The 26061-nt window shown below is 47.1% G+C and overlaps 1 protein-coding gene across 1 annotated transcript; it reads right to left on the bottom strand.

Annotated features, from left to right (window-relative positions):
- Positions 1-9197: 9197 nt before the first annotated feature.
- LOC119978995 (mesothelin-like protein) lies at positions 9198-24726 on the bottom strand. Its single transcript, XM_038820965.1, has 11 exons — positions 24637-24726; positions 21437-21551; positions 20197-20228; positions 19732-19798; positions 15610-15791; positions 14925-15071; positions 13295-13428; positions 11928-12061; positions 11627-11721; positions 10001-10187; positions 9198-9619 (listed from the first exon to the last, which is right to left on the bottom strand). Exons 2-11 carry the CDS (start codon positions 21498-21500, stop codon positions 9534-9536), a joined length of 1128 nt encoding a protein of 375 aa, XP_038676893.1. The 5' UTR covers positions 21501-21551; positions 24637-24726; the 3' UTR covers positions 9198-9533.
- Positions 24727-26061: the final 1335 nt, after the last annotated feature.

Below are 26061 nucleotides of genomic sequence, written 5' to 3'. Positions count from 1 at the left end.
CACATGGGAACTGTCCGGGAGGAGGGAGTGCTGGGTGCCAAACTGGAGCCACCCTATGGAATGGCGACAGCAGTCACCAGCTCCCCCGAAATCCAACCCCCTGACAGTGGCACGTCTCACCGTCAGCACCCGGAACAGAGTAGCACAGCGGGCGTGTGCTGCCAGCAAGTGGGCTGGGGCCCTCCGGCTCCAGTGCCCCCAGAGGATGCCTGCCAGGGGCATGGAAGGCAAGGGGCAGGCTGCCTCCAGCTCTAATGTGCATCCTCGGGAAGCACCTCGGCACAGTGGCAGAGCACAGAAGGCTCGAGGATCACTGAGAGGGCACAATGGGGGAGAGGGGTTGGGAGGGGTGGGGATGGTGGGGCAGCACCATCGGGGGATTTGGGCAGTTGGGGACACATACATACAGTATTAAAAAAGGTTTTGCTTCAGAAATATGAATCATCTTTCCAATTTCTTTCGCATCGCAGTCCAGAGCACCAATCCCCTGCCCTAGCTCCCTGGGCATGCCTCTTTCACCCCAGGTGTAGGCGATGGGTGTGCGTGAGCACTCAGGCAGGAGTCAGACTATGGCATAGATAAAGGAGCACTGACACTTGCTGTCCACGTATCCTTGGCCGCAGCAGGGGGCCATGGTCTCCGTATGTCACACACTGTACCCCAGACACCTGCACCTAACATTACCTGAACTGGGCGGTGGTTCCCTCCCCACTGCATACACCCACCCTCTGGTTGCCGAAATGTCCCCGGAGCTGGGGTCCAACCCCTGGGTGTTGGGATCTCTGCTGCTGCATCCGTGGTGTTGCCTCCTGCAGTGTGCAGGCACAGTGTCGAGGCATCACAGTCTGATTGGGATGCCAGGCAATAACGGCCACATGCTACATGTCACACACGCCTAACCACAAGAATCCACTTGCCAATTCCCAATTAGCAATAGCCTCCAGCCATGCAGCCAGAGGTCTCCGTGATCAGTGGGAGTTATGGGTGGTTGGTGGGCAGAGAGGTAGGGGCTGGGATTTGCCTCTGGAACGGGAACACATGATTCAGGGGGTGGCATGGCAGACCAGCGAGTGCTGAGACACCCATTTTCCCCCTACCCCCCAGGTCATGTGAGGGCACCCCCTATCGCTCTGCACACACCCCACCACCAATGGCGGGCGGTACACCACTTTGCATTTGGTTTGAAATAAATTTGGTTTAACCTATATCTTCATATCTTCCGCATTACTACAATATGAATTCTACCTATTTATTCACCGTTCAAAGTTTCTCTTCACTCAGACTACACAATGTTGGATTACCAACCACATCCAATGCAGTGGAATTGAGTGGTCTCGAGCTCTGTAGGTAATTTGCAATAATTGCATTGGTCTGAAAAGAAAGAAAAGAGTGAGCATTCACTTGATTAAATTTTGCTTCAAACACTTTATCATCTCAGTGTGTTTTCTAATTACTCGTTTATTTTTGAACTACTTTATAAAATATGTGAGGGCCTAACTATTGAAATAGAAGACTTGCCTCCGAGGATGATATTGTGGGGAGTAGGCAGCATCAATCAGAAACAATAGGTTCCCTTGCCCTCAAGGAAAATAGCTGAAGTATCTGACGAAGAATGTATTTACAGAAATTTGGAAGCACAAGAGTTCCATTTTATTCAGGCTTGTGCCATTGTCCAACATATTGTCTCACTTTGACATGATCACATGCTCTTTAAGAGAATCTCACAGCCCGCTGCTAATCCGTACCAAGTTAATATTTTGGCTATTCCGCAGTACAATTGCAAGGGTATCCACTTTTGTTAAGTTCTAAGTAGTGACTGGTGTAATACCATAAGGATCCGGGCAGCACGGTAGCATTGTGGATAGCACAATTGCTTCACAGCTCCAGGGTCACAGGTTCGATTCCGGCTTGGGTCACTGTCTGTGCGGAGTCTGCACATCCTCCCCGTGTGTGCGTGGGTTTCTTCCGGGTGCTCCGGGTTCCTCCCACAGTCCAAAGATGTGCAGGTTAGGTGGATTGGCCATATTAAATTGCCCTTAGTGTCCAAAATTGTCCTTGGTGTTGGGTGGGGTTGCTGGGTTATGAGGCTAGGGTGGAGGTGTGGTCCTTGGGTAGGGTGCTCTTTCCAAGAGCTGCTGCAGACTAGATGGGCTGAATGGCCTCCTTCTGCACTGTAAATTCTATGATCTATGATCAGTGCTGGGCCTCAGCTATTTATAATTAATATTGCCCAAAGATATATAGGTTGTTATACCGTCAATTCACTGTGAGAACGAGTGAACATTAGGCTTTATTATCCATGAACTCGCTTGCCAGAGTTGGCTGTACAAATGAGTGCCACCCACAGGTGGCTGGACTATATATGGCCCCGGTGAGGGCGGAGCCAGAGGCAGAGCCCACCGGGGTTCCAGTACAGTATCTGGAAGTAGCCCATATCATCACTTCCAGGTCATGGGTCGCATCATTATACAGACAGTACAGACAGGTCATGCACTAGGTGAAATACATTCATCACATAGGTCAAGTGGGGTTATGGGGAGAGGGTGGGTTCAACTCGATGGCCTAAATGGACCCCTTCTGCACTGGAATTCTATGGTTCTATTCTAAAGAGAACTGTGAGGAGGGCACAAAGAGGCTGCAAAGGGACAAAGGCAGGTCAAAAGTGTGAGCAATAAGATGGCCGATAGAGTACAATGTGGGACATGATCAGTTATTCAATTGGGTAGCAAGAAGAGGAAAACAAAACATTTCTTTAACAAAGTCAATCTTTTTGACGTTGATGATTGGAGACACTTGGGTGCACTTGCGCAAGGAATGTAAAAAGTTAGCATGCTTGTACAGCAAGCAATAAGCAAATGACATGTTGACCTTTATTGCAAGTAGTGTGAGGACAAAGGATGTCTTGTTATAATTGCAGAAGGCATTGCAGAGACCATGCCTGGAGCACTGTGTGCATTTTTGGTTTCTCGGTTCAATGCCTGGGCACGGGGGAGGGGGGGGGGGGGGGGGGGGTGCTGCGTGGGGAGGGTGTTGAGTGGAGGGAGTTGAGTTCCATTTTCGTGGGGAGGGAGGTGGGGAGTTCTGTGCCTGGGGGAGAGTTTTGTGACAGTGGGGAGGAGAGTTCCGTGTTGGTCGGAGGAGAGGGACGGTGGTCCTGTGATGGTGGTGAAGGGAGTTCCGTGGTGGTGAGGAGGGAGATTACAATGATAGTAGGATGGGGGGTGTTCCATGATGGTTGAGGGGAGAGTTCTGTGGTGGGGCGGTGGGAGTTCCCTGATGGGGGTGGGGAATTCCATGGTAAGGTGGAAGGTTTCTGTGGTTGGAGGGGAGGTGGGGGAGGTAGTTCTGTGATGAGGTGGGCAGTTCCGTGAACGGGGTGGGGAGTCCCATGATGAGAAGGGTGGGAGTTCTCTGGTGAGGGGGGAGAGTTCTGTGGTGAGGGGTGGGGAGTTACATGGTGAGGGGTGGGGAGTTCTATGATGGGGGTGGAGAGTTCCGTGATGGGGTTGGAGAGTTCCGTGATGCAGGTGGGGGGGTTCTGTGATATAGGTGGGGCATTCTGTTATGCGGGGGGAGGTGCGGGAGTTCCATGGTGAGTCGGGTATGTGGGGCCAGGGTGCTTTTATTTTTATTCTTATACATTGAGGTGCCATTTCTTTTAAAAGCCTAAATTGATGGCGGGCGGAGTTTAACGAAAGCCCGCCCATTCCCAGCATTACATTGTAAAGTCCGCCCCTTGCATTTTTGTGATCAGTTTAAACATGTGGTGGGAAAACCCACCAATGCCACTGGCTCGCTAGCATCCGCTTTTCCCGTCAAATAAACAGCAGAGTTCCGTCCAATGGATGGGGTAAAAAGGATGTACTGAGCTTTGAGTGGATAAGTCACCTGGTCCTGATGGCTTGCATCCCATGTCATTCAAGGAGGTGGGGGGGAGGGGGAGAGGAGGTGGAGGTGGAGATAATCATCCAATTTTCCTTTGATACAGGAATAGTGCCAAAGGTTTGGCGAGTGGCACATGTAATGCTTCAGTTCAGAAAGGTGCAGAAGAACTTTCTTAGTAACTACAGACCGGTCAGTTCAACATCAGTGATGGGTAGAAACAATAATCAAGCAAGGACTTGAAAAGGTTCAAGTTAATCAAGGAGAGCCAGCAGAAATTTGTAAAAGTCAGATTGTGTTTAACTAATCCAATTGAATTTTTTGATGGCGGATCAGAGAATGTTGATGAAGGGAGTGTAGTGTATGTTGTCAATATGGATTTTAAGGAAGCGTTAGACAAAAGTTGCGATTTAATGGTCACTTTGCGCTTAAGCGAGAGCTTGACAAGGCCGTTAGGTCACGGGAGAGGCTGAAATGAGAACCACGCTGGGTACCGATCAGTTTGCGATCTAACTAACCCACTCCCATTGGTGAAATCAGGATCCCAAAGTACCTTGGCGAAAATCCAATAATCACCACTTAAGCCCTATTTCCTTACAATTAACGAGAGCCCCCATAACGAGAACCCCCTATTTAATGCTCCCCCCCCCCCCCCCCCCCAGTGATCTGACCGCCTCCACAACAAGTGGTCACACCGGTGCCAATTAGCACACCTATTTAAAAACGTGAAGTTGGCAGAAGGGCTGCTGTGGGCATTCGAGGAGGTGAACAGTCATCTTTGCTCCCAGGCAATGAGCCCGGGATCTCTGAGATTGCTGCCCTGGTGCTTGGAGAGGGAGGGTGGGGGGGGGGGGGGGGGGGTCCCATTCTGAGCCCCTGCCTGTCTACCCCACCAACCACCCATAACCCCACTGGCCCCAAAGGCCTCTGGTTGCGCAGCTGAAGGCTATTGCTAATTAGGAACTGGCAATCGTAGTTAAGTGAGCACTTCACACATCCCAAGTGGATTCCCATGGGTAGGCGTGCCATGTAGCAAGTGACAGTTATTACGCAGCATCTCAGTCAGACTTGTGGGGCAGATAGGCAGGGGCTGGGTTTGAAAGTATGAAAAATTGAAGTCACGGCACGATTCTATATTTAGTATAATCTTCATCTAAGATTTTCTGATATTTGTGTAACAGAGACATGTGAAAGTCTTGGTCCAATGAATTTTTCAATATATTCAAGAACACTGAGGAATCAAATTCCACAAAATAAATTGCCCTGATGATAGTTTTGAATTACAATGCTTTTAGCTGGACCAAGTTCTAATCACAGGGTTTGTTCAGCAACTGAAAATTAAATATCAGAACTGCCAGGAGGCAGGACCCATTCCGGCTGCTCAGGAAACCTTTATCCAGCAGGTTTTTAACATAACAGAGGGTGTGCGCGGCAGTTGTACATTTGGCCACACATTGACAACAGCTTCGGGAAGCTGGGAATCAGAGTCGCAAGCTAAAAAATGCATTGCTTTTGGTTGGGATTCTCTGGGCGAGATTCCCTGTTTCCCCACGCCGATTTTGTAACCGGCAATCAGGCGGAGAATTCCATTTTACAATGGAATCGGGGGGCGGCGCCTGTTTTTGCGTGCTCCGCCCCTTCCAAAATGGCATAATCGCTGCACCTGCCGCACGTCTTGGGACGGCCTCCTCCGATGCTCTCCCCCCCCCCCCCCCACGATGGGCCGAGTTCACAACAGCGCAGGGGACGTGTGGTTCCAGCCATGCGGGAACCCAGCGTGGTGGTTGCAGACTGTGTCCAGCACCACCATAATCGGGCGGGAGCCATGCTGCTGGCCACGGAGTCTTTGGCAAGGGCCGGGGGGGGGGACTGATGGGGGATGTCCGGGAGGTGACGAGGAGGTGTCCAGGGGAGCATTATTTGGCAGGTCGTGTCCGCGCACGACTGGCGCCATGTTGTATGGCACGACCGCTGCAGGTCATCACCGTGAACATGTGCGGCCACGGACCCGGCAATTCTCCGGCCCTTTTATTCCGTGGAGGCCAGGCGTTTTATGTGGAGGCCAGACATTTTACGTGGCGCAGATGCTAACATCACCGATCCTCCGACCGGTGAGGGGGCCCAGACGATTTTTCCAACGTAAAACACCACGGATCCTCCGGACATTGCCTCAAAATCTGGCTCGATGTTTGAGAGATTGTGAGCTGGATTCGCCGTCGGTGTGATCCTCCGTTGCGCCGGCAACGCACTCGCGCCCGCGGATTTCCCGATGGATTGGGGATGCCCACAATGGGAAACCCCTTTGGCGGGCTGGAGGATTCCGCTGCCAGCGGGGATGCGCCACACCAGAAAACGGGTTTGGTGAGACGGAGAATCCCGCCCTGTGTTCTCCACAGAGCTGAATCACACCTGATTTATGCACATTCTGGGAGCGCAAATCATGAAGCAATTCCCAATCCTCACCCATTCAAATATATGCATGGCGGGGATTGCGGGTGATTCCCTAAGGAATCCTGCTATCGGGCTGCCATTATGAGTTGGCAATCCAATATCAAGGTCCGGCAGCTGGGTCAACGCTCCCGCAATACAACAGAGCCCCCCTCCAACCCCCCCCCCCCCCCCCAACCCTGCCCCTGGGAGTTTTCTTGGTCCCCCTCACCGATAATATGGGGGTGATCCAACCCCCTCACCAGAGAGCCCCCTAATTAAAGACACCCCCATCAGAGACCCTCTACTTAAAGAGACTCCCACCAGAGGCTCCCGGAAGAGAGACGCCTGCCTGGAAGCTATAGAGCAATGAAAACAAATCACTGCTTTAAAACTCTCCTGGCCAATACATCTGCTGGCTTAGGTAGAGGAAGCAGCACCTGCCAATTCCTCAAAAGAGAAAAGTAGTCAGCTGAGTTTAAATTCCCTCAGATCTTTGGTCTTCAAGCCATTCATTCATTCATCTGTCAGCATTATTTCATTCATCTCCCTTCGTGTTTGAGTGTCTTTGAAGTAGTCAATAAACAATGTTTATAAACATCAAGCTATGATTGACAGCTCCTGGACCACATCAAAAAGAGTAAGTGCTTTTTGTTAGTTTCACAGCTGACCCCCCCTTATCAGACCACCAACAGGAACCCCCATCAGAGACCGCTCCCCATCAGAGATCCCATAAGAGACCCCCATCAGGGATTCCCCATCAGTGATCCTGAAAGCTGATGAGCAGTCCAAGCAGTAGGTTGAATAATCATTGCATTTTCACTTTCCTTTTCCTAACATCTGTAGACTCAGACAAAGGTGTTTAAAGCAGCAACTAGTGCACATCAGAGGGCTTCATCTCCCTTGACAGCTTTTGCAATGCAAATATTCCCTTCAATTTCAAGGGTGGCACGGTAGCACAGTGGATAGTACAGTTGCTTCACAGCTCCAGATTCCCAGGTTCAATTCCTGGCTTGGGTCACTGTCTGTGTGGAGTCTGCACATTCTCCCCATGTCTGCGTGGGTTTCCTCCGGGTTTCACATTCCAAAGATGTGCAGGTCAGCTGGATTGGTCATGCTAAATTGCCCTTAGTGTGCAAAAGGTTAGATGGGGTTACTGGGGTACGGGGATAGGGTGGAGGCATGGGCTTAGGGAGGGTGATCTTTGCATGGGCCGGTGCAGATTCGATAGGCCGAATGGCCTCTTTCTGCATTATAAATTCTATGTCTACGTCAGCTGCAATGCATTGCACTATCCAGTGATTGACAGTTTTATTACTTCAGAGGTAACTGCTTGGACAATTGTTGATCTATCTTTCACATTTGAATGCATTTCCATTTCCCTGCTTTGATGCTAACCACAGTATTTATACACGCTTGCTATGATTGACAGCCCACACCACATCAAAAGCAGCTAAGACCAGTTTTTCGGCCGACACCTGATTCTCTGCCAAATCGGGAAACCCACTACTGGTGGCAGGAAGCGACAAATCCACACCTTTATATTTGCGACTGACAGGATTAATCAAGCTCATGTACAATTTAGTTGCTTTTAATTCAAAATATAAATATAACTTTTTTATGATCCAATATAAATCAAAAAATCCATCATAAAATAAGCACATGAAGCAGCTTAAAGATTGGAAATCAAATGATGTAAACATTCAATATTATCAACACTGGGTACTGCTTAACACAGAGCATATACAAGTAATCTGACTGCTTAAATCTAACATAAACCGTTGCATCATCACTACGATTCCACTGAGATGAGCAGAATTAGCATAGACATTCAGGTTTTTATTGTTGACTGCTTCTAGGGCCTTTACATATTCGACTATTGGGGAGGCACAACATTTTTTTTTAATAGATTTAGAGTATCCAATTCATTTTTTCCAATTAAGGGGCAATTTCATGTGGCCAATCCACCTACCCTGCACATCTTTGGGTTGTGGGGGCGAAACCCACGCAAACACAGGGAGAACGTGCACGGACAGTGACCCAGAGCCGGGATCCAACCTGCATTAGTGACCTCGACGCTGTGAGGCAGCAGAGTTAACCACTGTGCCACCGTGCTGCCCTCAGGGAGGCACAAAATTTAACAAAACTGCAATTTTGTAAGTTTTATATATACATACAAAAATCCTTAACATTTCAAAAAAGCAATCTTTACAAGGTAACTTTACAGATCACTTACTGGGGAGAAACTTTATACAATAAATTAAATTGCCTATTTACATGATGCAAAATGATCCAAGTTCCCTTCAAAATTGGACAAAGTTGTGTACACAATAGCCAATTGTCACTTGACCATGGCCAGGGTTTTACAGCTGGGTTGGATTTCACAGCCCCACCATGGCATGCAGCAAGCCATTTAAATTGCAATTTACTTTGACGGGACTGTAATATCCCACCACACTGGGAGGGAGAGAGAGGGGATGGGGGTGGGGGCGGGGAGGATGCGGGGGTTGGGGGTGCTGTAAAATTCTGGCCTGGGTATTGGGTGGGCAATGCACATTCCACCCAATGGTTTGCCGCCCTAAAGCTGGCGTAGGTCCCAAATATGTTGATTTTAAATAAGGGTCTCCCTGAAACTGGTGAGAATTATCTCGACAGAGAAAAGTCAACCTATTAATCAGGAGTGGGAAAAGGATACTAAATTCAGCTGCACTCATTGCTCTGTTCTTGCCCAAGATCAGGGACAGAAATTGTGCCCCTCATGTCTGTAGGCCCAATCCTCTTTGGCTTTTAGCTCCAATGAAGTTGGTTTTGGTCAACCAACGGCTGCTTCAATACCAGTCCCATTATATAAACAGTTCAAATTCTGTACAGTGCCTATGAAAGAGTTGGAATTTTACTCTCATCTTTATTTGACAATGAGACAGAAATGAAAATTAAGAAAGATTGTGGTACAAGATTAGGTAAGCAACAAAATCAGAATTATTCTGCCTGCTATTTGATATCAATGTTGTCTCTGAATTATTATATTTTATACTTGATCAGCACAATAGATAGCTGGCTTAGAGTTAGTCCAAAGTGTTTGGTCTAAGTGGGTTTCACTCCATGTGCTGAACTTGTTAAATCTTCTTTAAGATCCATTATTTGATACTCGACACTGGAATCTCTGATTCTCTCCACTTGATATGGCAGAAGGCACAGATGGGCTGATTGGGGGCTTATCAAAGTTATTGCAATGTGATTCCCATCACAGCGATGCAGATGGAAAGCAGGAGACTGTAGCTGTTGATTGGAGCAGAACCAGTCGCAAATACTAAAATAAAGAAACACATTGTCAACAGTTTTCCTCTACAACATTCTTCAACCTTTCTTGAGTTGAAGAAGAGTTTCAACCTTTCAAACTGTGTTTTTTTTGTTACAGCTTTATTTTGCTACATGCGCCTAAGTAAGCACAATTACATGGTGTTAGCTGGTCCTGTAAATCTGCCCGTGCGATTATTTATGAGTGGAAGAGACTGTGACTCTGTGTAGATTGTTAGTTTTGAGCCTCCATATAAGTAAATATATTAGCATCCTCAAGGACAGCACAACTTTCAAGTGAAATAATTCCACTTTGTGGTGGTGTCTGACAATCCTCGATATTACTCAATCTTCTTACCGGTATGGAGAACAACACATGGAAAAATCCACTTACATTCCTTAAATAAATAGTTCCCAAGTCCAGCTGGTGATATTCCTCCTTGAAGTCCAATTCCCAGACTCATAACCTCTGCGACTGTGTGTGAGTTCACCCAGCGCCGCACTATTTCATGCTTTTCATTATCTTTAAGAGAATTCAGGTTTATTCCAAGTAGATCTCGTATGTTCTGAGCCGTGAGTTGCTGAAAAATAAATTAGTTATATTGTAACAACAGGATAATGCTCATTCTTTGTTCCATGTAGTTCTTTCGTAATATGCAGCAAAGGAACGCACCATTTAAGAAATAACAAATATAGAAAAACATACAAAACAATACCAAGACAGGCCGCTCAACATAAATGTGTTATCATTTACAGCTCCTGCAAGTAACTAATCTTAATCACGTATTTACCAGCCCTGTTCCAGATCCCTTCAACCCCATCTCCTTCATCTACCTATTCAATTTGATCCGGAGTGTTCACATGGTCTCTGCTTCAACCTGTTCAGTGTTTTATACCTGTCAATAACACTATTCAGATAGATTTAACTCCAATCCTAGGCTGACTCCCTCCAATCAATCAGAACTGTGGAGCTCTAACTGAGTGGTTCTAGAAATTGTCTCTTTAAATAGCAATATTGAGAGTGAAATGGTCTTTTAAGCTTTAACATAATTGGGCAACAGTGAATCGGTGGTCTGTTGTTGACCCGGCACCATTTCATTGAAAATGTAACATGATATCATTTGCTTAATAGCAGGAAAGCAGTCTGAGTTTATCTAGTCCCACTTTAAACCTGCTTGAAATATGCTGCATTCTCCGTTCTGGAGACTAAGTTCCCACGCCAGCGTGAAAACAGTGGTTATTCACGCCAGAAAAACCTGCATAAAATGGCCACTGATTCCCCATTTTGCTGGGAACTGGCAGGGAGGCAACGTACAGCTCACAGCGCTAGCTGCCGATATGGCCCCCATCACTTCCGGTTTATAGGTCGCGTATGCGCAGGGTGGCGGCTTGCAGTGGCCACGCCGTGCTCCATGGCGGACTCGGCCCGCGGACCTGGACTGCCAAAGTAGTGCCCCCCGTCGGCCGCTCACGCGCCCCTGACCGCCCGCCCACAGTGCCCCCAGCCCAGAATGAAGTCACACCTGCCCGCCAATCGGCCCTTGCCCGACTGTGGTGGCTCCCGACTGAGTCCGTAGCCGCCACGCCGAGTTCACGAACGGCCTGAGCACACATAACCCACGCCGTTGAGAACTTGGCCGGCCGGAGCATCGTTGGGCAGGCCTCAGGCAATGTCTTGAGGTGGTGGATAATTTTCAGGGGCGAAGAATTCAAAAACCGGCGCCACTCCCAATTTTGCCGCCAAAACGGATTCTCCGCCCCGTCGCTGAGCATGATTTCGGCGTCAGGGAGCGGAGAATCCAGCCCATGAACATCTGTTTTCTACACAGCTGAGGAAATAATGTTGCCCTAACAGTCTCTATCTGGTTAAGCTCTCATAAATATAATAGTTGTGTGGTAATGTTGTGGTCTGTGGAGTGGATTGAATTAATGACTGTTTTTGGGCACTGTATTTAATATCTGTTTTGTGCGTAATGCAATAAAACACAGAATGATGTTGCAATCCTCCATTGATACTTACTTCCACTTCCACTGGGTTGAGTCTGCTGAATGTCTGGAAGTCCATACTGATGTTGCCAGCAGCTAAACTTCGTAAATCAGATGCTCGTGCACCACCTTTTAGGGAACAGAAAGAACCGTCAGATTAACCTGTATATCGATATATTTATAAGCATAACTACACATAATATAGAGTTAAAATGAAGATTTAATTTATTTGGTATTCGTAATAAGCTTTCCTAGGTAAATATTGCAATGAATTGAAAGGTAAGGTCTGGAATAATTCTTCAAATCATCCTTAACCAGTTTGTAAGATTACTTACTAATATACGGTCTTGTGAGGTTATAATAAGCATTGGGATCACCAGCTTGATCCTGGAATGCTACTTTTGCGATCCCAAAAATGATGTCTTTCTTTGCCTGAGTACATGTGGAAATATCAAGTGGCTTGGCTTTCCTGCAACAGAATGGTGGCGATGTTATATTGTATATTTTTGGACTTTGAAATGTAATGCTCTTTGACAGGGTCAACATTTCACTTTGCGATGAATAGAATACTGCAGCTGCTGAAAAGCTGAAATCAATACACCAAATGCTGGGGCTGCTCAGCAGGCCCGGCAGCATCTCGAGAGAGAGAGAGAAACAGGGATAATGTTTTGAGTCATGGCCTTGCACAACCTTAATTTGAAACTGTTTCTCTCTCCACATCTGGTGCTAGATCTGCTGAGCATTATGAAGCCTTGCTTCATCAAAACGGAAAACAGAGCCACAATTTTCCAAGTCAGCATGTCACTGTGCAGTCAAGTGATATTCTGGTTGGCCCATTGTGTGTGAGAATTGGCGGCACACCCACTGTCAATAAAAAAGAAAATTTAACCCTTTGGTTGGATTCGCGGGTCTGTCAGTCGTGTGTTTTTCGGCCGCACACCGTTCACTGCCGGCGTGATTTATCTTCCTGCCGCTTTCCAATGGGATTTCCCATTGTATCCACCCCACGCTGCCGGGAAACGCGCTGGCGGGGTGCGCTGCCAGGGGGAAAAGAGAATCGAAAGGACTGGAGAATCCGGCCTTTATATTTAAGCGGCAACCTCGATCCAGGGCGTATGAACTGTCACGATAGAAATATCACGCCCATTGTTTTTAAACGTCAGCAGCTCTCTTGAGACAGCTCGGCAGAGGATATCCCTCTGAGGCAAATTGCCAGACCGCATCCTCCCTTTACTCAGCGCCACCCTTTCCCACCCTCCCCCAGCAGCACTGAGGCTCTCACTGCACGTGTTCCATGTTAGCTGCCAGTTAATAGGCCAGCTAGAGCGAAATCATGGGGGAGTGAATTTTCCACCTCCCCAGCCGAGTGTTTCTCAGCGGCGAGCCATCACTGGCAACTGGATTCTTCATTCCAGTGGCTTGCCAATTTTCCATTGCAGTCATCCCACGCCACTGGGAAACCCGTGGGTGGGGGTGCACTGCCAGTAGAACAGAAAATCCCGCCAACCCCGAGGGCCAATCGCGGCCTGGAAAGAGGTTTCAAGCCCACTTCCAGGCCCACTGAGTATCCGCGTCCGACAGGTGAAAAATGCAGGCCAGAGCAATCTTCTAGACTTCTATAGGCTTGCTGAGTCGCTAGAATGTTGTATATTTTAATAAAACAATAGGTTGGCAGAGTAGCTTCACATTATCTGACACTCACTTTAGTTCACTGGGAAGAATGGTTCGCAGGTTCTCTTCACTCAGACTACACAATGCTGGACCACCGATCACATCCAATACAGGGGCATTTAGTGACCCAGAGCCCCTCAGGTAATTTTCAATAATTACTTTGGTCTGAAATGGAAGAAAACAGTGAAGGCTCACTTCATTAATCTTTGCTCCGCAAACAGGAGAAACTCAGAAGGTTTCTCTAATTACCTATTCAAATCTTTTGCACTACTTTAGAAAATATGTGAAGGCACCGTTGAGAAAGGAAACATGAGAACATGATACACTGAACTTGCTGGAAACCTGGAATCAAATTAGAAATGAATAAAGAGTGGAAGCAAGTTCCTTTAGATATTGACTGGCCTGCTCTGTATTTCCATCAAAATACGTTTTATCACAATCTGGTTTTTGATGCATTTGATTCCCTAATTAAAATCTTTCAGCATCTCAGCACTGATGCCCCCTATTTTGCGTGATTTCTGTGACTGGCACCCAGGGATGGAATGGTGGGGAACAGGAATTGAGCATCGGAGAATTTCCCGCTCAAAGAACATTTTTAAACTATCTGACGGAGAATATTTGGAAGCAAAAGAGTTCCATCTACTCCTAGCTGTTGTCATCATTCATCGCAGCACAAACAACACTGAGTGAATGGGTGTGTAAGCTCTTTATGAGAGACTTAGCACGCGATTCTACCACCGTGTCGCGCCTGTTGCGTGAATCGCGGGAGAGGCCCGAACCGGACTTCGCACCAGGCACGAAACCTGGTGCAAGTCACCTGACTCGCAGCGACCAATGTGATCCAGATAATGATTTTTAAATGAGCCATTAGCCTCATTTAACTATACATGGCCATCTTGATGTCACACTCACCTGGTGCCGAGGGCCACCTGCTGCACCGGCAAAACCTCAACTGGACACCAATTAGTATGGCCCCCACAAGCCGAGACCAGTCGTGGTGGCCACTTAGCGGTTTCAGAGATCATTGGAGACCCTTTGGTAGTCGAGAACAGGATAGGGCAGCACCCTGGCACCTGGGTGCCCAGTTAGCACCGTCAGGGCATCAGGGGCACTGCCAAGAGCCCGGGCCTGAGGGGGGCCAAACCATGAAAAGGGACATGAGGGGGCTATGAAGGGTGGGGGGGGGAAAGGGGGGTATGAAGGGTCCTCATAAAGGTTGGGAGGATGAAGGGGAAGGTCCTGAGAGGGAGGTGTCAGAAAGTTCAGGTGGGGCACCTGAAAAGGGGAGGAGACCTCAGCGATCCAAGAGCATGGTGTCCTCACTTAGGTGGGCAGGGGAGGATGGAATTGCCCATGGGTGGGAGGGTATGGGAGACCTTCAACGATCGGGGCACCCTTTCAAAATAGCAGCCCGATCTCTGAGGAGCTGGTTTCGCCAAAGGGGTTTAGCTCCCCACTGCTGAAAACATTTCTAAGTGTGGGTTAAACTGATGAGGAGCTCCCCGAGACCCAACAGAATGACTAAATGTAGGTGAATACCAGTCTGGATCTCCCCCTAAAAGCTGACGGGAAACACCCCACCAAATCCACCCAAAATGGCACTTAGAAATGTTTTGGGTGGATCATTCCAATAGAGACAGAAGCTTGCTGATAATCCGTACCGTGTTAACATTTGCGCTATTACTTAAAACAAGTGCAAGGGTATCCAGCCGAGTTATGTTCCACATGCTGATCTCCTCAGGGCCATACACAGTAATAATGAATCCCAACTGTTGTATCTGATCTTCCGGCAGTCCACTTGTGTAGATCTGTTCCAAAATATCAAAAATAAGAGTTAGGTTAAAGTGCGCACCCAAATGACATTTTCAACAATTTGCTGTAACTGGTTCTCTTGTATGATTGTGTGAGGGGATTTCTCTTTCTCTTGTCTCATGCACAAGGGTGGAACTTCACACTACCAAGTGGAGCCTTGTGGAAGTTCGGTCATTTTCTCCATTACCTCTGTTCAAACCTTTCATTGCTTCTTTCTGATGCTCTCTGGAATACATCTCAAGGTAGAGACTCTGGCAGGTTACAATTAAAAACTGTCCAGTTACCTTACATTGAAAGGGAAATAAACAGCAGCTTAGGTGTGTAACTGAATAAGCAATTGCAGCACAAAAGCTGCAATCTAATGGTGTTTAAGATGCACTAGGACTTTCAAGACAACTTTATTTGGCACCCTTTGATTATTAGCTCCACAAAGTGAGCTGCCAGCAATAAACAGGATGGCTCCTGATGGTCAGTTGCTTTGGGCCCTGGAAACACTCGGCTGGAAAAACTTATCTTCAAATCTCGTAGGCTTACCTTTCCCAGCTTCCTTTTCAGAATAAGAAGCTGATTTCTGCTAAAAGCTATATGTCCCAGATCAGTGAGGTTCGCCGTAAGCACACTATTGTTCAAACAGGCATCTAACTGGTCAGCAGGATAAAGTGCAGCCAATAATGGGTCATTAGTGTTTTCATTTACAATGAAGCCGTTGGTACAAGCTGTAAAAATAAAACATTTTTTTTGTGAGAATAGTGCAGACTCTAATTTTCTATCTAAAGAGTGTAGAAAGAACCTGAATGTAATACTACAAAATGCATCTGAAACGTTAGCACATTGCAGGAAATTGAAACTTCTGATCCCATACAAGATGCTGGTCTGTGCTCTATCCAGAACAAAAGGAGAAACCAGAATGAGAAAAGGCCATTCTGTTCACCCCACACCCTCCATTGTCCATAATTATCTTGTTATGGACAGAAAAATTCTAATGTGTCTTTGAATGCAGAGATCAATAATGCTGATTACATCACTTACTTGGAGTGAATGAAGAAAAGGGAATATGAGTACTAAGGGAACATGGAGGAAAAAAGTAGTATCTCTCTATCTATACTGTGTTATTGGGACATTCGCCTGAAATTAGTATCAGGCAGTTTTTATTGAGTTAAATGTTTGACAGGGGATCCTTTGGATAATTGAACATAAGATAAAATGCAGGAAAAATGACTATGGATGGTCCATGGCCTGCCCACCTTCTACAGACACTAGTCAGGACTGTGATGGGATACTCTCCACTTGCCTGGATGAGTGCAGCACCAACAAAACACTAGAAGTTCAACACCATCCAGGACAAATCAACCTGCTTGATTGGGACCCCTTCACAAATATTCACTCCCTCCTCCACCGACAAACAATGGCAGTTGTTTGCAACATCTACAAGATGCACTGCAGGAACTCACCAAGGCTTTTCAGGCGGCAAATTCCAAACCCATAACCACACCATCCTGACATGGGAATATATCGCCAGGGTGCAAATTCGGTGGGTGGACCTATGCCACAAGGACTGCGGTGGTTCAAGAATGGCAATATGGGATAAGCAATAAATGCTGGCCTAGCCAACAGGCCCACATCCCATAAATGGTAAGTCAGCAGGCAGCTGGCTTTTTCTCCGTTTTCATAGAAGGTGCCCCGTGTCGGGCGGAGTTGGCGAATGCCTTCCTGGTGGATAGAAGGTTAAAGTCCATTTATAGGCTTTTTTCCACTACACGAGAAGCTCTACACTCGGGTCTTTGGAGTATCTTCTGTCGACCTCCAGAATAGAGACAATCAGTTGTTGCCTAGCCACCCTCTCTTCTCTGTCCCTGTGCACCTTATAGGCGACAATTTCTCATCTAATCTCAGCCTTCAACGTCTCCCAGAACAGGGAGAGACCTCCCTGTTCTGGTTCTTAACAGTAGACTTGTCTATGGCCTGTGATACTTTCAGACAGAAGACCTTGTCGGCCAGCAGAGCCATGTCCACCTCCATGGAGAGGCGTTAGGCACGATCCATCTCCAACCTCACGTCCATGTAGTGTGGAGTGTGGTCGTAGATAACGATCACGGAGTATTCCGCTCTTACTATCCCTGGAAGCACCGATAATTCCACTACAAAGAAGTCGATGTGGGTATAGACCTGTGTACTTGCGAAAAAAATGAGAACTCCTTCACAGATGGGTGCATGAACCTCATGGGTCACAGCTCCCATCTGCTCCATAAATGTCCTCGGCTTTCTAGCCTTGCCTACCGTTTTCCCCATTTTGGGGGTCCTGTACACATTTTAAGTCCCCATACCCCCATGATTAGTTTGTGGGTGTCTATGTTGGGGATTTCCGCCATGGTTTTTCTTTACAAGTTCTATGTTCTTCCAGTTGGGTGCATACATGTTAACCAGGACCACCGGTGCCCCATCCAGGGCACCGCTGACCATGATGCACCATTCCCCTTGGTCTGTATCCGTCTTTGTCGCAGTAAACACCGCCCTCTGACTGAGCAGTATGGCTACCCCTCCAGCTCTTGTCCCGTAGCAGGAATGGTAAGTCTGTCCCACCGAGCCCTTGCTTACCCGCAGTGGGTCCTTCTCCCTCAATTGTGCCTCTTGGAGGAAGACTATGTCGGCTTTCATACTTTTCAGGTGGGCAAAGATCTCTGGATCTTTTCACGGGGTCGTTAACGAGGTCGTTAATGTCACGAGTGACATTACAGGTGACTATTCTGATCCTCCTGTGTGATCAGCCATATGTACCTTGTGGATGTGCCCCAGCACTCCAGGGTTTCCCTTGGTTCGGGGCCATCCAATATGGCCACTGTCACCGTACTCGCCATGAGGCCGGGCCCCATGTGGCGTTTCCCTTTTTCCAGGGACCACCTAACATGGCCGCCAATTGTGTGTACGCCATGTGGATGAGCCCCTGCACTCTTGGGGTTTCCCTTTGTTGATGGACCCTCCAAAGTGGCTGCTTGCGGGGCCATCTTCTTCCACATTTTCAAGAATGACCTGCTAAAGCCAGTATAGAGCCCACTCCCCTGCCATTTTGTTCCCCTTGTGGATTTGTTCCCCTCTCCTCTTGCTGCCCCCCATAGCCCCCCCATTTCCCCCTCCTGTTTAGCCCTCTGTTGTCCCCGCCTTGCTGTTGTGCCCTCCTTTGCCAGGCACTCTCTCCCTGGTAGGAGATGCGCCGCAGCCCCTCTCACTCATACCTCCTGGTGCTAGCTTTCCCTCTAGAGTGGTAGCTCCCCTCCTGGGGTTGATCTGATCCTCTCCTACACCCGCTATGTTGGGTTCCTCTCTGTCTCCGCCTCCCCCTCTCCTGCGCTCTGCTGCACTCGCCCCCTCCATTCTTCGAACTGGTTCCCCTGTTCATAACGGGGCAATGCAGTCCCGCGCAAATTGTTCATTGGTTTTTCTCTACCTCTTCTGTGTCCTCCTTATTGCTGTCTCCCTTCTTGGCTGTCTTGTCTGGGTTTTTTTGGATGAACTCATCCGCATCTGCAGAGGCAGTGAAATAATGTTTCCCTGCCCTGGTATGTTACCCAGAGCCTGGCTAGGTACAGCATCCCAAATTTGATATTGTTTCTGTACAGGGCTGAATTTGCCTTGTTAAATTCTGCCTGGCGCTTTGCCAGCTCTGCCCCAGTGTCCTGATAGACTCTGATTTTGTGTCCCTCCCAGCTGCAAGCCTTTGCTTGTCTGGCCCAATGAAGGATCCTTTCCTGGTCCTGGTACCTGTGCAGCTTGGCAATGACCGCTCTCGGCTGCTCCCCGTCTTAGGTTTCGGGCCCTGTTGACCTCTGGCAGCTTGAGGAAGCTGTCTCTCCCCACTAGGTTACCCAGTATTGGGTCACGTAGTCAGTCGGGTCCCTGCCCTCAATTCCTTCTGGAAATCCCACTATTCCAATATTTTGTCGCCTCGACCAATTTTCTTGGTCCTGCACCTTCTCTTTGAGGTTCCCCTGGGTCGCCTCCAACTTCTTAATTTCGGCGTCCAGGCGATAATTTGGTTGCTCTGGTCTGTTGAGGCTTTCTCCAGCTACTTTATCGTGCTCCCCTGGGCCTCCAACTCTTTCCCATACTGTCAAGGGTCATTTGCATGGTGGCCAGCACCTCCACCACCTTGACTGCTGCCTTGACTATCATCCTTCATCTCCTATAGTTCTCTGGTGAGGAAAGTCTTCCATCCATCACCTGGCTGTGCGGGGAGCTCATTTTTGCGGGTCACTGGTCTCCCTCTCTCGGGAGTGGCTGGAGATACCTTGCTTCATGGGTCTGCTGATCCGTTTGCTCACCACTCCTGTCCCTTGCTGCCGTTTTTGGTGTCTCTGCGGCCCCTCAAACTGCTGCTTCCTGGCATCCTTGATGCATTTCGTATTGTTGAAGGTGAGTGAGGGTGAGGGTATGTTTTAATCCGATTTTGTGGGCTAAATTCTGCTAAAAATGCCTATTATCCTTTCTGGAGGAGAGCCACCTGATGTGTGACTCCTCAACACATCTCATCACCGGAAGTCAACATGGACATCGATGAGAGTTTCAGCAGCTCTCAGAAGAACTGAGGCAGATGCAGAGTTAGGTAATGCATCAGAGATAGTCTAGATTAATTTATACTATGCTTCATTGTTTATTACTTACCAGTGGCACGTTTCACTCTTCGAAGCAACAGCTGGCTGGATTTTCGCCCCTTGTTCTCACCAAGAACCTGCAGGGTGGAATTTTATATTCTAACTGTCACAATTATTCATGTAATACAGTTTAAATGAACAATTAATTCTTTAAAGATATAGCCCATCATAAATACTTATGGACTAAGTCATAGACAGGGAGTGAACATAAGATATAAGACACCTTTGATGTTACCATATGGGCTATGCTGCTTTTACAAATACAACATGGTTATAAATGTACCAAAACATAGATGCCAATGTTTTCATGTTCTCCCACTACCTCGCACTGCATGTATCAAATTTCTCATTAATTATTGTTAAGTAAATGTAATCAACCTGATTTTGAAATTTCTCTGAGCTTTCTGATCTGTCACGGAATTATGTTTTCAACAATTAGCAATGACATGCCAGGAAGATGTCAAATTTCTCTTACCTGCTGAGCATTCACGGTGGTCAAAAAGAAACCTAAAAGGAAATAGCACAATGATCTGTTCAAAGTAAGTCCCACAAATTATTTGTTGATCAAAACATACACACTTGGCATCTTGGTACTTAAACATATGTCTGACAGCTCCTAAATTGTTTAGCACAGGGCTAAAGAGCTGGCTTTGAAAACAGATCAAGGCAGACCAGCAGCACGGTTCAATTCCCGTACCAGCCTCCCCAAACAGGCGCCGGAATGTGGCGACTAGGGGCTTTTCACAGTAACTTTATTTGAAGCCTACTTGTGACAATAAGTGATTTTCATTTCATTTCAATTGGCTAATCACGGTTGTAAGGAATATTAAGGATCATGCCGTGAGATAACACACTAGATCGCAGCAATTCGATGAGGAAAGGCCGCTGGTTCAGAACATCTAGCCCTATACATAGACACTTGAATATTGAGCACCATCGAGGATGAAGGAAGGCACCGTCTTGACCAGTGTCTTAAAGAAACAGAGCTCTTTCTGTCAAGCAATATTGTGCAATGTTGTACCATTGCAATATTCAGAGTGAATCACTTCAAACTATTACAAAGCCATGTCAATGTGTCAGCAACTCAAGAGCAAGAAATTGGAAAGCACAGCACAACTGTATATTTAGTACATTCCTCCTGTCAAATTTCAGTGATTTTATTTGCTAACAGACACACGTCTTGCACCAGTCAACACTACAATATATTCAAAAACTCGGAGGCGTTGAAGTCCAGTTTTAATTATGATGTTTTTATTTATGATGTGGAGATGCCGGTGTTGGACTGGGGTGAGCACAGTAAGAATTCTTACAACACCAGGTTAAAGTCCAACAGATTTGTTTTGAATCACTAGCTTTCGAAGCACTGCTCCTTCCACAGGTGAAAGCTGTTGGACTTTAACTTGGTGTTGTAAGACTTCTGACTGTTTTTATTTATGCCAGTGGTACCGAGTCCTAAGCGCAGGGTTTGTACCATCTGAAAACCAGATATGAAATTGAGCCTGGCTACCCTTTTCTACCAGGTTTCCAACAGGACTGTTGGTTTGTTTGGCAGCTGTGTATTTGGTCAGTAAGTGTATTTGGCGGCTGCTTGAGGAAGCTGGTACCACAAATACAATCTAAAAAATGCCTTGCTTTTATTTTGCTGTTTTTTTCCAATTTGTAACCTGCGTATAGCAACCGACGGTTTCTGGAGTGGAAGAAGAGGATTGACTTACCAATGATGGTGACTGTTATGAGCTTCACTGAAAAAATATAGTTGGCTGATGACGTATTCTTCATTATTACTGGTGCAATGTGACACTTCTCCAACCAAAAACAACTTTGACTTTCCTGTAAAGTGGGAACAAAGATGGTGAATATTCCAGAGAGGAGTAAAAAGCAGTGTCCTCAGTATTGACAGACCAAGAAAACATATCACAGAAGCTGAATGCTTGTAGCATTTGCTGGTTCCTCTTGTGACTAACTTGAGAAAAGATGTTGTCAGTCCTGCACTCTCAGATCACTTGCAGCTTTCTTCGTCAAGCCTGTCATGTCCCAGTGAGTATTTTTCTGCTTCCTTTATTGAATAATTTTCTTGCACAAAGACTTGTTTCGAAGTTAACAAATATGATTAATTGCTTCTAACTTCCTTCCTCCCCCCACCCCTCAGTAGTTTTAACACTCACTTGGTCAGGTTAATTTGATACGGAATGAACCAATTATTCACCTGGCCTTTTATGAGGAGGGATTCAGGGCTGTTTACAGTTTAACTTGAGGAGAAACGTAGAAACATAGAAGCAGGAGGAGGCCATTCAGCCCTTCGAGCCTGCTCTACCACTCATTATGATCATGGCTGATCATCAAATTCAATACCCTGATTCCGCCTTTTACAGTCAGTTTTTATGTCCCCTGCTAGTTTACTTACAAATTGTATTTTCCACTTCTTTATCAATCCCTTGGCCTGTCTTTGCTGAATTTTAAACTGTTCCCAATCCTCAAGTCTATTGCTTTTTCTTGTTAATTTGTATGCCTCATCTTTGAATCTAATACTATCTCTAATTTCCCTTTTAAGCCATGGTTTGGCCACAGTTCCCTTTCTACTCTTGCGTCAAATAGGAACAAACAACTTTTGGGAGTTCACCTATTCATTCCTTAAATGCCTGTCATTATCTGTCTGCTGTCCTTCCTTTCAGTAATGTTCCCCAGTCCATCATAGCCAGCTCATGCCTCATACCATCACAGTTACCTTTAGTGAGGTTCAGGACCCCGGTCTCAGAATCAACTACCTCGCCATTCATCTTGATAAAGAGCTCCTCAATATTCTGGTCCAGAAAACCATTCCGTATACAGTACAGAAATTCCTCCTCTACTGTACTGTGACTAATTTGAGTCACTCAATCTATATACAGACTAAAGTCACCCATAATCACAGATGTACCTTTATCACACGCGTCTCTGATTTCCTGTCTAATGCTATTCCCAACATCACCACTGTGGTTTGCCCCTTGATGTTTCTTAACTCGACCCAGCCAGATTCCACATCGTCTGTACTAATATCGTTCCTCAATATTGTATCAATATCTTCTTTAATCAACAATGCAACTCCACCACCTTTTCCTTCCTGTCTATCCTTCGGAAATAAACCGAATAGCCCTCAATCTTTTGTTCCCAATTCTTGATCACCTTGGAGAGAACCTGCCAACGTGAGATACAATTGAAATGAAAACTACCTCAACTGCACCACAGGACAGTCAACATCTGTGAGGAGGTGATCTTAAAGTAAAGTTTCCGATTGACCTCTTTACAGTGAAAGGTGGATAAACACCATAAGTAATGCCTAGACTTTAAAATCAAAACCTTACCCCCATTCATGCAAGTCAACACCAAACCTGTTACATGTGTGTTGTTCAGACCACTTATGCCTCAACAGTTCTAGCCACACATAATAGCACAAAGTTTCATTTTCTACTATAATAAATACAGCAAATGCTGGAAAACCTGAACAGGTCTGGCAGCATTGGTGGAAAGAGAAACAGAGTTAATGTTTCAAGTTTGTATGACTCTTCAGAGCTAAAGAGAGGGAGAAATGTGGGGTGGGATTCTCCGTCCCACCGTACCCGTTTTCTGGTGCGGCGTGCCCCCACTGCCAGTGGGATCCTCCGTCCCACCAGCCGGCCAATGGGGTTTCCCATTGTGGGCACCTCCACGCCGTTGAGAAATCTGCGGGCATGTGTGCGCTGCCGGCGAAGGGGAGGATTCCGCCAACAGAGAATCCATAGAATAGAATTTACAGTGCAGAAGGAGGCTATTCGGCCCATTGAGTCTGCACCGCCTCTTGGAAAAAGCACCCCACCCAAACCCACATCTCCACCCTATCTCCATAACCCAGTAACCCCACCCAACACGAAGGGCAATTTTGGACACTAAGGGCAATTTATCATGGCCAATCCACCTAACCTGCACATCTTTGGACTGTGGGAGGAAACCAGAGCACCCGGAGGGAACCCACGCACACACGGGGAGAACATGCAGACTCCGCACAGACAGTGACCCAAGCCGGGAATCGAACCTGGAACCCTGGAGCTGTGAAGCAATTGTGCTAACCACTATGCTACCGTGCTGTGATGTTCAAGAGAATTGTACTGTGACTAATTTGAGTCACCCAATCTATATACAGACTAAAGTCACCCCTAATCACACATGTACCTTTATCACACACGTCTCTGATTTCCTGTCTAATGCTATTCCCAACATCACCACTGCGGTTTGATATGCCCCTTGATGTTTCTTAACTCGATCCCAACAGATTCCACATCATCTGGACTAATATCTATGCAACAATATCAAATCTGAGCAGGAGAGGCAAAATAGTAGGTCAGGGATAGGTGGGAAGTCAAGAGTTGTGCTAAACATGTTTTACCTAAGACATGAAAAAAAAAAATAATTGTGCCATCATTTTGCAAGCTTGCGTTGCTGCAAATAACTATCTTTGGAGAGGTGGAAGCAGGCAGGTGGAGATTAAGTTTCCACTTGCTCCACACAGGTGGCCACTGGGAGGTATGTGGCAGTACACTGGGATGCACATGAGCCACCTGAAAAGTTAAGTGTCCTATAAATGTCAAACTTTTTTCCAAAGTCAATTCTGTATTTATCGTTTTAACCTTAACATTGAGGGCAGCACGGCAGCACAGTGGTTAGTATGGCACCGAGCTCCCAGGTTCGATCCCGGCTCTGGGTCACTGACCACGTGGAATTTGCACATTCTCCCCATGTTTGCGTGGGTTTTGCCCCCACAACCCAAAAGATGTGCAGGGTAGGTGGATTGGCCACGCTAAATTGCTCCTTGATTGGAAAAAATGAATTGGGTACTCTAAATTTTTAAAAAGCATTCTTCATCTTAAATTCAGAGAAATTAATTCAAACCTTGAAAACTTACCTCCTGTTTTGTGGGCAGCCTGCTGAGCACTGGATAGAGAAACAGAACACTGAGGGCTTGTAACTGTAGCCACCCACTATCTGCTTCTCTTTATAGTGAAATACAGGTGTGGCTCCTACGTCTTTACGAACATAACCTACGCCTTTGAACACTCAAGAGACATCAGTGATATTCATATTGGCATGGAAAGGGGTGGTTCATGCTCTGAGGCTATTTGGTATTTTTAGTGTCCAAACTAGAAAAGGTGTCTAACAATTTCAATTCAAGGCAAACATTTTTGACATTCTACTCTCTGCCATTTCTCTCTTTGTTTTCATTCCTGGTCTTCTCTTTAACCCCAAGTAAAAGTAATAGGCACCACATCAGGTGCCATGTTTAGAAAGCTATCTTTTTCCCAGTTTCTGAAAACATTTATTCCCCTTCCTCAACTAATAGATCTTGCTTCCATTACAGTGGAACTACAGTGTAGAAATGAACCAATTAAAGCAATTTTTGTAATGACAAGAATGAACAGTCACCACTTAAGGCCAATCTTCATACAATTAATGGGAAAGACCCCCTATCTAATGGCCTCCGAGTGATCTAACCCCCTCCCCAGCAAGTGGTCACGCGGGCGCCGATTAGTACACTTTTTAAAAAACATGAAGCTGGCATAATGGCTACTGTTGGGATCCAAGGAGGTGAGTAACCATCCTTCCCTCCCGGTCAATAAGCCTGGGGGCACTGTCCCGCACACCCCCCTACCCATGGGCAAAGTCACCCCCACACACATGGACATTATCTCACCCCCCCAAGTGAGGACACCCCGCTACGGGGTCACTAAGGGCCCCCCTTTTCAGCCCTCTTAATGCCCCCCCCCCCCCCCCCCCCCCCCGTCCAGGACACCTACCCTTCACCCCCCCAAACCTTCTAGAGGTCTCTCCATACCCGCTCTGCACCACACCACCCTTCATACCGCCCCCCCCCCCCCCCCCCCACCATTCTATCATGGGCACATCCCCCTCAGACCCTGAGCTTTGGCAGTGCTACCTGGCCACTCCAGCACTGACACCTAGGCAGTGCTGCTGCCAGCTTTGCAGTGCCACCAGGGCACTTTGACAGTGTCAAAATGCCAGCCTGCCAGTGAAAGGTGCCTGCATTCCAGGAGGATAGCCAGGGGGCCACTCTGCCTTAACCCTGACCATCCAGAGGCCTCCGATAGTCCGGGAGACCCCCCACCCCGCCCTGGTGCCGTTCCACCTGGTCCACGTTTGTGTGGACCACTACTGAAATACTTACCCTCCTCCCCAAGCCCCCTACTCAACCCCCCTGTGTTGAACCACATGTGCAGCTAACGATGCCCTCCCTGTGTCCCAGCAGGAGAAGTTATCCCATGACCATCAGGAGAGGGCCCTGACTGGCGGCAGGGTGCCGGACATCAGAATC

This window comes from Scyliorhinus canicula, chromosome 15 (assembly GCF_902713615.1).
Source record: "Scyliorhinus canicula chromosome 15, sScyCan1.1, whole genome shotgun sequence".
NCBI lineage: Eukaryota > Metazoa > Chordata > Chondrichthyes > Carcharhiniformes > Scyliorhinidae > Scyliorhinus > Scyliorhinus canicula.
The sequence above is the reverse complement of the archived record's forward strand: the minus strand, read 5'-3'. Positions and strand labels throughout refer to the sequence as shown.

What these genes read in the sequence shown, in the direction of transcription:
- LOC119978995 (XM_038820965.1), bottom strand. Translation starts at nt 21,500, where the DNA reads ATGAAGAATACGTCATCAGCCAACTATATTTTTTCAGTGAAGCTCATA. An exon ending in CATAACAGTCACCATCATTG is followed by an intron (nt 20,229 to 21,436) that starts GTAAGTCAATCC and finishes ATTTCCTTTTAG; the next exon opens with GTTTCTTTTTGACCACCGTG. An exon ending in ATAGCGCAAATGTTAACACG is followed by an intron (nt 13,429 to 14,924) that starts GTACGGATTATC and finishes CTTCCATTTCAG; the next exon opens with ACCAAAGTAATTATTGAAAA.